The sequence below is a fragment of the Vulpes vulpes genome, chromosome 11 (genome assembly GCF_048418805.1).
Source record: "Vulpes vulpes isolate BD-2025 chromosome 11, VulVul3, whole genome shotgun sequence".
Classification (NCBI taxonomy): domain Eukaryota; kingdom Metazoa; phylum Chordata; class Mammalia; order Carnivora; family Canidae; genus Vulpes; species Vulpes vulpes.
Genome location: NC_132790.1, coordinates 52,791,252 through 52,806,014, shown reverse-complemented (window position 1 = coordinate 52,806,014; position 14,763 = coordinate 52,791,252). Strand labels below are relative to the sequence as shown.

The following is a 14,763-nucleotide window of genomic DNA, read 5'->3' as shown; positions in this document are numbered from 1 at the left end:
GCAGAGACGGGACGGTCAGAAACCACTGGAGTGGTTGTCTCGGCGAGCAGCCAGGCTGGTGGGACAGCAGGCCACAGCAGGCCCTGCGCCTAAGACAGCGCCGGGGCCGCAGCCCCACCCGGGCGTCCGCAGACCAGCGGCGCAGCGGCCCAGCCCCTCGCCCATCGGGCCCCGCCCAGCCGGTCGGGCGGTGGCGGCACGCAGACCCACTTCCGCTTCCGGCCTGGGCCAGCCGGCGGCTGCTGGCGACAGGCCGCGTGCTGTGGGGCCGAGGCCCGCTGGCGCTGGGCACCGGGCACCGGGAGCCTTCGCGCGGCGGGTGGGCTCCCGTGAGCGGGTGCGGCGGGCCGCAGCGGGCAGGGCGGGCTGCCCGGGGCGGATGCGGCGGCCACTGCCCCCGGGCCCCGCGGCGGCCCCCAGGCGTGAAGGCGAAGCGCGAGGTCCGAGGAAGCGAGGCCGGCGGCCAGGGCCGGGCGAAGCGGGAGGCTGCGGCCCTGAGGCTGGGGGATGCGAGGATAGCAGGCAAAAGAGGAGGATGGTGGCCCGGGCGCCCGGGAGAGAAGAGGTGGAAAGTGACAAGTCGGGTGAGGCGCGGGGCCGGAAGGCTGCCGTGAGGCGGCGAGAGGAGGGCTGGGGGTCGGCGTCCTTCGGACCCGGCAGAGCCGCGGCGCGGGGCTTAGCGGCCGCCAGGGCGGCGGAGCTCCTCCTGCGGTTGGAGGACATGAGCAAGCGCCACGGCCTGCGCCCCTTCGCTCCACGCTCGTGCCTGACCTGAATTTGCGAGGGCCCTTCCGCTGCACGTGGTGGACCGGGAGGGTGCACAGGAGCTCTCTGGGAAGGTGTTGGCCCTTGGAGGAGCCCGTGGCTAGAATTACTGAGAGGGTTCCTGCTAGTACTTGTTGGGGTGAGGCTGGTGTAGGGGTTATTCAGCTGCGGGTTTCTATGCAGCTCCTTAACAGGAATTAGGTCCTTTATATAAAAACAGTTGTGTATTCTCATACAACTATTAAGGGAAATAAAAGTGGATGGTTTCAGTTTTTTATTTTAAGTGGTACTGCTTTTTTCTTCTCAATATAAAGTCTTTTCTGGTTTTTATGTTTTTATCAGCCAAGGAAAAAAAAGTTACTGAAGCCTCAAGTGATGATCCACAGCCAGGGATTGACCTGGTAAGAAAGGAATCATTAACCAGTTCGGAATCTTTCCAAACAGTGGAGTGCAGTGAATTTCAAAGTATGGCTTTCTTGCAGTCTTTGGGTCAGGAAGGTTTGGTAGAAAGTATTAGAAGAAGAATTCGAATTAAAAAACTTAAAAGCTTAGAAAGCCCACCTCTCAAAATAACTGAAAGTAAGGCTACACGAAATATTAAGGTTGAATCCCAAGATGAACTGTGCAAGAATACTCCAAAATATTCTTGTAACAGCTTGTCACCTGGAGTGGAAAATAATTCCACTTTAAAATTACGTGATTGCAGTTGTTTCCCCCATTCCAAGGGTTGTAGTGATGAAAATAACCTTTCATATAAACCTGATGGTGGATATTTGCAAGTATCAGAAAATTCCTCGAAGTTAAAGAAAGAAAACCTTAGGAGTCTTGCAGATAAGAGTGACACAAGTAGTGCTCCTCAGCTTTTACAAACTGAAGAAAACTTAATGGGAATAAATAAATTTTTGCATGAAGAAACTGATTTATACCAAAGTAAAAGTAATGGCTTACTTTCCTGCCTTCAAAATGAAAAAAATAAATACTTAATAGAGGAGAGCAATGTTGATAGAAAACCCAGGAAAATGATGAAGGTGTCTGGAAAAGGAGATGAAATGATTATTGAGATGAACTTCTCTAATGTGTATAACAAGTCTGAGTTGGTGTTACAAGAAAACCAAACAGGTGCTGAGGGTAAAGAAACAGAGACTTTAGAAGCTAAAAAAAGTCCTTTAAAAGTTTTGAGAAAAATAAACCATAATACATTCTCCCCAATGGATCATTTAGTAAGTCTTCCAGAAACAGCAGAAAAAAAAACAAGTCCTGAACATGATGTAAATGCTGTGTTTCAGAAAACCATTGAGCCACTTTTGGAAGAAGAAACGAAGACTGCTTCAGAGGCCTTAGGATTTAAACGCATGGAACCAGAGGAGTACTTTAAGTTGATGCAAAGCTCAATAGTGAAATTACCTAGTTACTGCCATCCTACTGAAAAGGGATCTTCACGGGAAGACTTGAGAAATGAAGCTGAAGAATCAAAGTTAGGCTGTCACAGAACAATACCGATGACTGGTAAAAGAACTTGGCCTTGTTTTTCATGTGCTAGAATATCTCCCCAGTGTTGGAAAAAGTCTTCCTTGTCAGATTCAAATAACTTTCTTCCTGAGTCTCGGGAAAGTTTTAGGCAAGATGATTTTCCTAAACACCAAACAAATCAAGCTCACTTAACTGATTCTAAATTATCATTACAAAGTACCATAACAGAAACAAACAGTGAATCTTCAGGTAAAGAAAAATTGGATTCTAATTGTTTGTCTTTAGTCTCTACAGTAGAACCTACTTTAATGATTATAAAGGAACCCATAATCGATGATAAAAAGATAAAGTCAGAGGAACCAAGAAGTGGGTCAGAGGTAGTTTCTAATACTACGGAAGATACTCAGCTAACTAATGTGTCTCAAAACTTAACAGGAAGTAAAAAAAAAGATAGAGGGAATTTAACAAAATTTAATTTGACAGTGGCTTCCCAGGATGGCCAGGAAGCAAATAACTCTATAGGCAAAACTATTCATCGAAAAGCATGCATTGCTAAACAAACCCTTGTGGTTCCAGACTTGGTTAAAATACTGAACACAGGACGGCTGACTAATTTTAAAATTCCGTTACTTAAGAATAAAACAGGAAAAAAAAAAATAAATGCCAGATCATCAGAGAGAGAAGCATGTAGTCCCCTAGAACTTCTTGACAACTTCTCTGGAGCAGAGGTAAGACAAAATAGGAATAAAGAAAATGTCTCTACGGTAACTTCAGGACCTCAGTCTTTGAGAATACAAAATAGCGTAACTCCAGTGCAAGCTAATTCTGACTCCTGTGGCTGCAAGAATTCCTGTAGTATTTCTTCAAGCTTTTTAAAGCAAGGTGATGATAATAAACCATCCAACTACATCTCTGAACCAGGCAATATTATTTCAAATAAGGAAGCTATTTCTCTGAGAGTTGAAAGAAATACTTTTTCTTGTGATCGTGGGTATATAGAGAAAGGTCCTGCTTTCTGCTCTAATGAACAAGAATCTTTCAAATCAGTTTCCTCTGAAATAAGTGGTAGAGATATGACTAAGAACTTTTCAGAAATTAAAATGGAGTTTCCAGATATTCTTAAAGCATATGAAGATGATGTCCTCTTAATTGATGTCATTCAAGATGACCCAGATCTCTTTGGGGTCTCCAATGAAGGGGAGCTCTCATTTACTTCAGAGTTCCCTATGATAAACCAGGAATCCAGTGTTGCTGAAGAGCACCAATCAACAGACTCTAAGCACATGGAACTTCCAGAAAAAAAAGAACCAAGCGATGACTTGAGGTATGCATGTTCAAGTATGCCTTTTGGTGCAGATTATTGTTGGGGGTTTCAAAAGCACTTTCTGCTCTTACATACCGCTGATTTATTCAGTGATCATTGAAGCTCCATTATTTTTTTAAACCCAGTTATTTACTAAATGCAGTACAGCACATTACTCCTGAGACCTGGAAATGTCATTATGCTAAAACTTAGAGTCAAAACAATTCTATATATCTTAGAAATTATAATGGGGCAGATTAGCTGTTCAGAACTTTATGGTTTAAGTGGCTTTTTAAATTACTAATATTGCTTTCAAAGTAAATTTATTTTCCTGTTTTCTTTAATTATTACAAATATGTGGGTATACTTTTATTTCAGCCATGTTACTTATTAAGAACTATATATTTTAACTCATTTTCTGTGGCTTCCTTCTTAGATTAAAATAATTCATTTTTTAAGGAACATAGAAGCCTGAGAAAAGTTTGACCTGTTTAGGACTTGAGAGTACAATCAGAAGTTAAACCAGTTTTCAAAGGAAAATAGCAAAAAAAAAAAAAAAAAAAAAAGTAAAATAGCATTTTCTAATGGTTCTCCTTTTTAAGGTGATGGTTTGATACGATTTAGCCTGAGGCAATTTTAAATGGAACCATAATAGCCTTCATGCTCAGGAATTTGATCTTTTCTGGTTGGTCCAAATTTTATATTATGTCTTATTTTACTAAATTTTTATGATTCTTTAAGATCTAATTTATATAATATTTGAATAATAGAATGTTTTGTAAACAGACTCAGAGGGAAACATGAAAACATTTTCTGCTAAGATTCACTGCTACATTACTTAAATCTCTCTGGTATTTATAAAACTCAGTTACTTTTGTGATATTGTAGTCTTCTTGATGTTCTTAGTGTTTCAGGAACTTGTAACTTATCACCAAATAGAAATAGAGTTTTATTATTTACTTTTAGTGATGTAAAAATGAGGTAGAATTGATAACCTGCCCACTTTGAAGACAGAAAAAATAAGATGACAGGTTGTCAACTTGTCCAGGGTCACACTGCTAATAACATAATCTGGATTTGATCCTAAGCCTGTCTTACTTGTGAATTAGTCCTTTGGGGGAAAAAATAGTGGTTCTTACTTGACCTTTATAACTTCAAATAACTTTCTTCCTGAGAAGAAAGTTTTTATAGTTTTTTAATCTTCTTGCCACCTATCAGCTATGAGACCTTTAAAGGCAAATTACTTTGCCTTATCTGTAAAAAGGGAAGATACTTGCTTCCTGTTCATGCAAGTTAAATCAAAGAATGAATTTTGGTTTTAGCATGGCACTGGGTTGAGGAGTAAGGGTTCAGTAGAAGGTAGTTTTTGAAGGTGATTTTAACTCTTGTTATACCATGCTTCCTTTGAGGAATACAAATTAGAGCAAATCATGTGTTCAAGAGCAACATCTGTTAGCTAAGAAGATGCTGACAATGAGCTACCACCAAAGGTAGAGAGAACTGTGATTGGGCAGGAAGTTTGTTTTCTGTCCTTTTTTTTTTTTTTTTTTTTTTTTGCTGATTTTGAAAAAGTGATACATGTTCCTTGCATTAAAAGTGTAAAAGGAGGAATCCTACCACCCCAAATAACAAATTAATTGCTAACAATTTGTATTCATCTAGGCATGTAGGTAAATACTGTTTCAGAAAGATTGTATCATGCCATTTTTTAGTAAAAACATTTACTTTGGGATCCCTGGGTGGCGCAGCGGTTTGGCGCCTGCCTTTGGCCCAGGGCGCGATCCTGGAGACCCGGGATCGAATCCCACATTGGGCTCCCGGTGCATGGAGCCTGCTTCTCCCTCTGCCTGTGTCTCTGCCTCTCTCTCTCTTTCTCTCTTTGACTATCATAAATAAATAAATAAATAAATAAACAAACAAACAAACAAATATTTACTTTTATTAACTCTTAACGTGGTGGGGGAACTAAAGCAAAACTAAAGGGGATTGCTAAAACAATACACTCTGTATCACAAGAAATTAGTTTCTAGGGGTGCCTGGGTGGCTCAGTTGTTTAAATGTCTGCCTTTGGCTCAGGTCATGACCCCAGAGTCCTGGGATTGAGCCCCAAATTGGGCTCACTGTTCAATGGGAAGTCTGCTTCTCCCTCTCCTGCTCCCCTGCTTGTGCTCTCTCTCTGTCAAATAAATAAATAAAATATTTTTCTTAAAAAAAGGAATTAGTTTTTAAATGTTTGTTAAGTTAATAAGAAAGATTATTTAAAAGTTTGAATTTTATCATGACTTTTAAAAATTGTATTCTAACTTCAGACAGCAGCATTTGCTTTTCTGAGGTGAAAGATGAATGTAACAATGTACACTTTGCTTTTTCTCCCAGTCTTGCCTCCAACTTTTTTGTTAAAAAAAAAAGAAATTTAAGCCTTGTGTCATTGACATTCTCTTCAATAATCTGAATTCCCAAAGACCTATTCTTAGTTATGTGTTTAAATTGATTCAGTCCCTACTACCAGTCCTTTTACTTTCCTCTAATATTGACTAGTTGGCTACATTTCAGAGCATTTCTTTTTTTTCAAAGAGTTCATAATTGCTCTGTTCTTTTAGATCTTGGAAACCTAAGAATGACCTAAGAAAAAATTTGGTATCAAATTTTCAGTTTACATATTTCCTCTTTACAATTATATAATTCCTACCTGCTCTCTGGCTTTGAATGTTGTGGAAAAGTCTGAAGCCAAACTAATTCTCCATCACCTCTCTCTAAACTGCTGCCACCACTTCTACCACCATGTTGTCATCTTCTTCCTCCTTCTCTTCTGTGCTGTCAGTTGTTTCTCCTACTTTCTATCTTGGGATTGGTAATTACATGTCAGTTTTTCCCAGATGGGATGAACCATTTTGATTTGCAGTATCACATTTACTTAAGATAATTTTTCTGATTGTCTTTGAACTTCATTCCTCTTTCTTTCAAGTGCACCAGTTATACTTTTATTGGATTTTTTCTCTCATACTGCTTCTGAAATTTTGGAAATTGAATATTTCCTCAGTAGTTAAATTTTTTCTGCAATAGAAATACCAGTTTTATAATCATGCACAATGCTACCACAAACTTAACGGGGAAGAATGGAGGTATGGTAACCAGAGGGTCTGCTAATAGTTGTGCAAAGAGTTGTTAATGGTTCCAGAATTAAATGAAGGTTAAAATATAATTTCAGGGATCCCTGGGTGGCGCAGCGGTTTGGCGCCTGCCTTTGGCCCAGGGCGCGATCCCGGAGACCCAGGATCGAATCCCACGTCGGGCTCCCGGTGCATGGAGCCTGCTTCTCCCTCTGCCTGTGTCTCTGCCTCTCTCTCTCTGTGTGACTATCATAAAAAAAAAAAAAATTTAAATATAATTTCAGATTTCAGATTTATCCCTTTTGTCAACCAGTTGCTAGTTCATATACTATTTTTTTCCTCACTCTAAGACAGTAAGAGGCTGAAGCCTGTTAGACTTGAGTTTGCATTTAACAGGAACAGAAATTAAAGATGGGAGGCTTAAGCTCAGAAGCTCTGGACTGCCTTATTGTTAAAACAGGTGGACAAAGCTAAGTTGATTCAGTTGTTGGGGGAAGTGTTCTCATACCTGGTTAGGGAGATTTTGTAAGATGTTTAAGTTATGTTAGAATGTCTGTTCATTGTTCTCTACAGTGGGTGAAGCCCATATTAAAATCCAAATAATTAGAAACATATTAGAACTAACTAACACTTGAACTGATAAGGTTGGCAATGTATATTTAGTGAAATTGATAAAACTTTTGAATTAGCCTATAAACATGGTTGGAGATTTGAGAATGTCTGTAATAGCAAGTGGACTTAGAAAATAGGATTAACTTCCATCACAATTTTATTATATCCTAAAATTTCTGTTGAGTGATCTACAATGGATCATTGAGATTTTAAGAATCTGCCAAGTATTCAAGGGAATTATTATGTAGCCATAGAGGAAAAATCAATGTATCTGAAACAAAAATATACAAACTGAAGTACTAAGAATACTAGTAGTTTAGAAAAGAGGGATGAAAAGGCATCTTAGAAAAGTCAAAATTTCTACTGATCATTGAAATTTGGATTGATTTATATTTAACAAAAGGGAAGAAGGAAAAAGGTTTGGTGGGGGAAGAAAAATAATGAAGAAAAGGTGGGCAGAAGATAAAGGTAGATATGAATATTGTTGTGTAGGACAAATTATGAAACATTTTCCCGACTTTCAGAGTTAGGAGCCCTTTCTGTTCTCACAGCACCTTTTGCTGCCTCACTTATGGCACTGATTTTATGATAGTATAATTTACATCTCTCTTACCTGTTAAATTGTTGGACTTCCTGAGGCTAGGAAATGTCCATGTGTTATTTACCTCTGCAAGCGCAGTCCCTCATACTCTGAGGGAATTAAACTTTTAATTTTAATTTCTATTATAGTAGGATATTCCTCAGGCATCTAGATTTAAATATATATAAGTGGAGTCAGTAAATCCATTCTTTGTAAAGCAAATAGGTATTGATGAATAGTAAGGTGATGCCAGATACACCAGTAGAATTGATTCTGGTGATCAGTGAGAATCAGTTATACCACATAAAGAGCCTTGTACATTCTGGAGCTGGTAATAATAAACACAAACTTCTAACACAAACACAAAAATACCTGGCACCAAGGTCATTCAAGTGACTCATAGGTCATTCTCTCCCCCTTGTATGTTTGGACTCTAGAGTAGGCTATCTTTCAGGATGCTTAACTTGCTCCATTCTCCTTTTCCACTGAATGTCTGAGATACTCTACAGTGCAAAATTTTACACACAATTGTCAAAACTGATATTTAGTGTCTACCCTGTGCTAGATACGCCACTTATTTCACTTAGTTTCAACCTCAGAAGTATTTTACTATTTTAATTTTTTATAGTTGACATACAATGTTATACATATAATGTTATATAAATTTCAGGTGTACAGCATAGTGACTTAACATCTTCATACCTTAAGCTGTGCTTACCACAAATACAGCAACCATCTGTCACCATACAACACTATTACAGTATCACTGACTATTTCCTATGCTGTGCCTTTTAAGCCCATGATTTATTCATTCCATAGCCAGAAGCCTATATCTTCTACTCTCTTTCACCTACTTGTCCCATTCCCCTACCCCCCCCCCCCTCCTTCTGGCAGGCATCAATTTATTCTCTATAGATTTGATTCTGTTTGGGTTTTTTTTTTTTTAAGATTTATTTATTCATGAGAGAGAGAGAGAGGCACAGACACAGGCAGAGGGAGAAGCAGGCCCCATTCCATGCAGGGAGCCTGACGTGGGACTCAATCCCGGGTCCCCAGGACCACACCCCAGGCCGAAGGCAGCGCCAAACCGCTGAGCCACCCGGGCTGCCCCTGATTCTGCTTTTTGTTTATTCGTTTGTTTTTTAAATTCCACATACGAGTGAAATCATATAGTATTTGTCTTTCTCAGTCTGATTTCACTTAACATGATACCCTGTAAATCCATCCATGTTGTTGCAAATAGCATGTTCATCCTTTTTTAATGCTGTGTAATATTTGTGTGTGTGTATACCACGTCTTCTTTATCCATTAATCTGTCAACGAATACTTAGTTTGCTTCCGTATTTTGGCTAATGTAAATAAAGCTGCAGTAAACATAGAGGTGCATATATTAGTGTTTTCATTTTCTTTCAGCACTAGCATTACTGGATCATATGGTAGTTCTATTTTTAATTTTTTGAGGAACTTCCATACTGCTTTCCACAGTGGCTGCACCAATTTGTGGTGCAAATTGGTACAAATTTCCTACCAGCAGCACACAAGTGTTCCTTTTTCTCCACACGCTTACCAACACTTGTTATTTCTTGTGTTTTTTATTTTAACCATTCTGATAGTTGTAAAGTGATCTTTCATTGTGATTTTGATTTGCGTTTTTCTGATAATTAGTGATATTGAGCATCTTTTCATGTGTCCATTGGCCATCTGTGTGTCTCCTTTGGAAAAATGTCTGTTCAGTTCCTCTAAAACTAGCCATCTTTAAAATTAAATCAAAGTGTTTAACTTTCCAAAGGACACAAAGCTATTAACTTAGTAAGGGCTAAGATCTGAACCCAGGGTAATATGCTCTAAAGTTTGTCTCCCCAGCCCAAAACAGAATGCTGGGAGAGTGGCATTTTGGTTATTTCTTTGGCTTTAATTCAATTATAGATTGCCAAAGAATAGTAATTTACTTTTGATCTCTTTTCTCTCTTATCTCTTCCTCTTTAAAGTGGCAGGTGTTGATGGTAGAGGGGTTTCTGAGTGGCTTCAGCCCGGGTCATTATCTCAGGGTCCTAGGATTGAGTCCCACATGGGGCTTACTACTCAGTGGGGAGTCTGCTTCTTTTTCTCCCCCTGCCCTCCTCTTCACTTATATTTTCTCTCTCTCTTAAATAAATGATAAAATCCTTTTAAAAAGTAATAAAATGGCAGGTGGGACAGTATGAAGAAGTGCCATTCTGATTTTTACTTTTTACTCTTTTGGACCACATAAACCATTGTTTTTGTCTTTGCCAGAATATATGGTATTGTACTTGATGGAGTGATCATTTGTAGTATCAGGAGACCTACCACTTCACACCATGGCATCAGGTTAGGCAACCTCTGGCCAATGAATTATCCGGATATGTTTCTCTGCTTTTGGCCACTAATATTTGCAGAATAATTGTAGTACTTTCAAATTAAAGCAATATATTTGGTATACCTATTTATGGTTTTGTTTTACTTGCAAGAATAACCTATGTGTATGGAGCTATACCTATTTGAGGATGTAACTTTCAGGTTAATTAAAAACTGCAAAACACCCCTCAGTTCTTCTCTGTTTGAGTCACTTAATTATATTCATGCTATTACTTTAATATCTCACAGTTTTTCCTTCCTCTCAATTCTCACTGCTACTGTCTTATTCATCTTTCTCTTAGAGTATTGTAATGAGCTTCTGGTTAATCTTCCTGAATTCTCTTAGTTTATCCTCCTTCATAGTGATATTCCAAAATAGAAATTGATCTGCCAGTGATGACTACGTTGCTTCAGTGGCTTTCAGCCACCTGAAGATAGTCTAAATTGCTTGGCATCTCTTTTTAAGGCTCTTTAGGGGATTACATCTACTTTCTCTTTGACAACCATGGTTTTAGGAAGGAGGAAAGGGGAGCAAAAAGCTAATGAAAGATAAGCACAACAAGCAGCTCACTGTTTTCACAATATGTCATGTACTTTAATTCTTTTGCATATGTTTCTTTTTTTTTTTTTTTAAGGTTTTATTTATCCGAGGGAGAGAAAGAGGACAAACAGGGCTAGGGCAGAGAGAGAGGGAGAAGCAGATTCCCCACTGAGCAGGGAGCCCAATGGAGAGCTCAATCCCAGGCCCTCAGGATCATGACCTGAGCCAAAGGTGGATGCTTAACTGACTGAGCCACCCAGGTACCCCTGCATAGGTTTCTTTATCTGGAAGTCCCTTTTTATTCAGTTATCTTTCAAATCTCCTCTGAGCTGTTATTCTAGTAATTTGTTCCAGTAGTTCCCTTGGCATATATCTCAGTATATCCTTTCTACTTGTATGTAAGGCTTCTTTATACTAGGAGTTCCTAGATAGAAGAGAGGCATCTTCATTTGGGTCTCCCTAGTGTCTGGCCAGGAAAATGTTAGGTGCTGAGTATATGGAGAGCAACTAGACACACAGAGGCTTTGTCCTCACTGAGCTTTTGATTTACCAAGAGAGGCAGATAGTTAAGCAAGTACAGTCAGATACGATTGCACGTTGCATATTGAGAAGTACAAGATATTTAAGACTTCCTAGTCAAAGTGACCTTAAGATGAACATTAAAGGAATTAGCCAATTGGTGAAGAAAAGTAAATAGAATTTTTTTAAAGATTTTATTTATATATTCATGACGTGGATGGAACTGGAGGATATTATGCTGAGTGAAATAAGTCAATCAGAGAAGGACAAACATTATATGTTCTCATTTATTTGGGGAATATAAATAACAGTGAAAGTGAATAGAAGGGAAGGGAGAAGAAATGGGTAGGAAATATCAGAAAGGGGGACAGAACAAAAAGACTCCTAACTCTGGGAAACGAACTAGGGGTGGTGGAAGGAGAGGAGGGCGGAGGGTGGGGGTGAATGGGTGACGGGCACTGATGGGGGCACTTGACAGGATGAGCACTGGGTGTTATTCTGTATGTTGGCAAATTGAACACCAATAAAAAATAAATTTATTATTTTTTTAAAAAGATTTTATTTATATATTCATGAGAGACACACAGAGAGAGACAGAGACATAGGCAGAGGGAGAAGCAGGCTTCTCGCAGGGAGCCCAATGCGGGACTCAGTCTGGGAAACCTGGGATCACGCCCTGAGCCGAAGACAGATGCACGACTGCTGAGCCATCCAGGCGTCCCTAGAATTTTGTCACAGATGGAAGAAATAGCCAATATAAAAACCCACAGGGAAAGACATGTCACAGCTGAGAAACAGAAATAGTGTCTGGTGGCTTAGAGTTCCTATGGCAAGAAATAAAGCTACAAAATGTGTGGAAAGCTCAGTCATTAAGGGCTTTTCAAATAGGATGACCATAGAATTTATCTTCTGAGCCGCAACTTTTGAGAATGAAAAGAGGAATTTTTAATAATATATGCCAGGACAACAGGCATAAACTGACCATCCTAGATAAACTGGAAGTCATCGTGAATTTGAACTTTATCCTAAGAGCATATGGAGAGTTGCCAAAGGACATGATGATTTCAGACAGAGATGGGAGTGTATTTGAGAGAGATTTAGGACTTGAAAAATTGATTAATCTGATTGTTTAATCAGAGGTAGGAGTTAAGGATGATACCTGGTTCCTCTTATTTGAAAGAAAGGCATTACAACTCTCTGATATGAAGGAGAAGGATTGGGGATGTGTTCTGGTCATGATGTGAACATGTTGAGTTGCAGAGACCTTTGAAATACTTAAAGAGAGACAAGTCTAAATAAAAGAGGAAAAGAATTAGGGGAGGAGATTTGTACATTAGGAGTCTTCTGTTTGTATTATTATCTTCTCATTCTTTAAACTATATATTTCTGGGGATCCCTGGGTGGCGCAGCGGTTTGGCGCCTGCCTTTGGCCCAGGGCGCGATCCTGGAGACCCGGGATCGAATCCCACGTCGGGCTCCCGGTGCATGGAGCCTGCTTCTCCCTCTGCCTGTGTCTCTGCCTCTCTCTCTCTCTCTGTATGACTATCATAAATAAATAAAAAAAAATTTAAAAAAAACTATATATTTCTGATTGTTTTTAGATCTTATGTCAGGGAGCAAATACTTCATATTTTCCAAAGACTGTAAAGAATGATGTTTATAAAATGTTTTATTTGGTTTTTCTCTTTCATGAGAAGGAAGTAATCCTGAACCAATGGGCATTTGTAGAGCTGTAGGATAGGTTTAATAGAACTACTTATTAAATGAAAAAAAATGGTAGGATTATGGTGTTTATTATATTTTATTCTGTGTACATTTATGTATTTCTTATTTTTTAAAAATGGAATGTTTGGCCATTTGTTTTTGAATTGGCTCCTATGGATGTAGTTTTCATTTGTTGAGCCTATGCTGTTGGTTTTAAAAACATTTTATCTTATTTAATCCTCATAATAACCTCATGGATAGGTGATAATTCCCATTATACAGATACGGTTAGGTTAGATTCAAAGGAATTACATAATATTGCCATAGTTGACACAGTTAAGTGGCAGAACAATATCTGAAACCAGGTTGGTCAAGCTCTGATCTTCATACCCTTGACCTTTAGACCACATGTTGTCTTCAGAGATTACCAAAAAAAAAAAAAGAAGAAGAAGAAGAAGATGATTCAAACTGTTCTCAAACTATCTTCCTTTTACACTGGCAGTAAAATATATATACACATACTTTAGAATAGAAGTTAAACATCAGCTCGTATTGGTGTAATAGTTTAAAATTGTTTTGAATGCTTGGTATATGTCATCAGGTTCTCTCTGAGTAACAGTTTGATATGGCAGCACTCCCTAACAATTGTGGTATATGTGTGTGATTAAAGAACCAAATGAGTAATCTATTTAGGTGTGCTGGATTCTGCGCTCCAGTACAGAAGACCTCTATCCTTGGAGGACTTGAGCTGATGTTCACCAGCTATTAAAGCTGGTAATATATAATGTTTAGAGAAGTAGATCTGTGTAGAATCCGTTATAATGTTCAAGCTCTGTTTGCTTTATAGTAGAAAACTTCCTATACTGGATCCTGGATTGATGAAGTCAGAGATCTGTGCTTCTTTATCAGCAGGTAAAATTTGACTTTTTTGAAATATGCAATATTGAAGTATCTTTTTATATCTCTATTCAGGCCTAATCAAATGAATTAAATAGGAAGCTCTTCATTTTAGAGTCTTAACTATATGTTTTACAGTTTGTCAGTTTTCCTCAGTTTTAGTTGCTTGGTTGGCAGATAAGATTTTGAGAAATTTTCCATTTGATTAGTTAGTAAATAACTTTGTTAGGTTTTATCTACAAAAGAGATCATTGACCTTAGAAACTTTTGTGGCTGTATTTTGAAATGGAAATACATGTTAAAGCTTTGTCACATTTTAAATCTGAATCTTTTTAAGAATTTTTATAATTAACAGTTAATCATAAGTTTAAATACCTGGATTTCCTTCACAGGAAATATTTTCAAAGTTAATTGTATTTTGATATTCAGTTTTTAAAAATATATTGAACATAGCAGGGCATAAGAAACATTCTTACATTTATCTTGGTATATCTCAATTTTGTCCTAGTGCCAATTCTTTTTATACTGTATAATGGAGTTACTTTGAAAGAGAAAGAGGAATAATTATATAGTTTGATGAAAACTACTTATGTTTGTCACATTGGACTTTAAAAGAGTGAGGATTTTAACTCATTTTTAGAACAGTCTTTGAACAATTTAGTCGTTGCACTGTATAAAGCTTCTACAGTTAAATATTATTTCTTTTCAGCAAATGAAATTAAACATGATTCCAAAGGAGAAAACATTTCCTTAGGGAAAGTTACTAATGAGACCTATGGAAGTGAAAAGCTGGGAGACTTCAGTGAAAACGTAAAAGGTTCAAACTTGGATGAAAAGGTACTAGGAAATCTTGCATTTTCTTATTTCCTAATCTAAATGGTGGTGA

At 38.3% G+C, this 14,763-nt stretch overlaps 1 protein-coding gene across 1 annotated transcript in view; it reads left to right on the top strand.

Annotated features, from left to right (window-relative positions):
- Positions 1 to 379: 379 nt before the first annotated feature.
- Positions 380 to 14,763, top strand: part of TOPAZ1 (testis and ovary specific TOPAZ 1) — an 80,425-nt gene continuing 66,041 nt past the window's right edge. Inside the window, exons 1-4 of the mRNA XM_026016403.2 lie at positions 380 to 725; positions 1,108 to 3,559; positions 13,831 to 13,892; positions 14,587 to 14,714. Coding sequence (XP_025872188.2) covers positions 380 to 725; positions 1,108 to 3,559; positions 13,831 to 13,892; positions 14,587 to 14,714 — 2,988 coding nt within the window. The remainder of the gene's footprint in view (positions 726 to 1,107; positions 3,560 to 13,830; positions 13,893 to 14,586; positions 14,715 to 14,763) is intronic.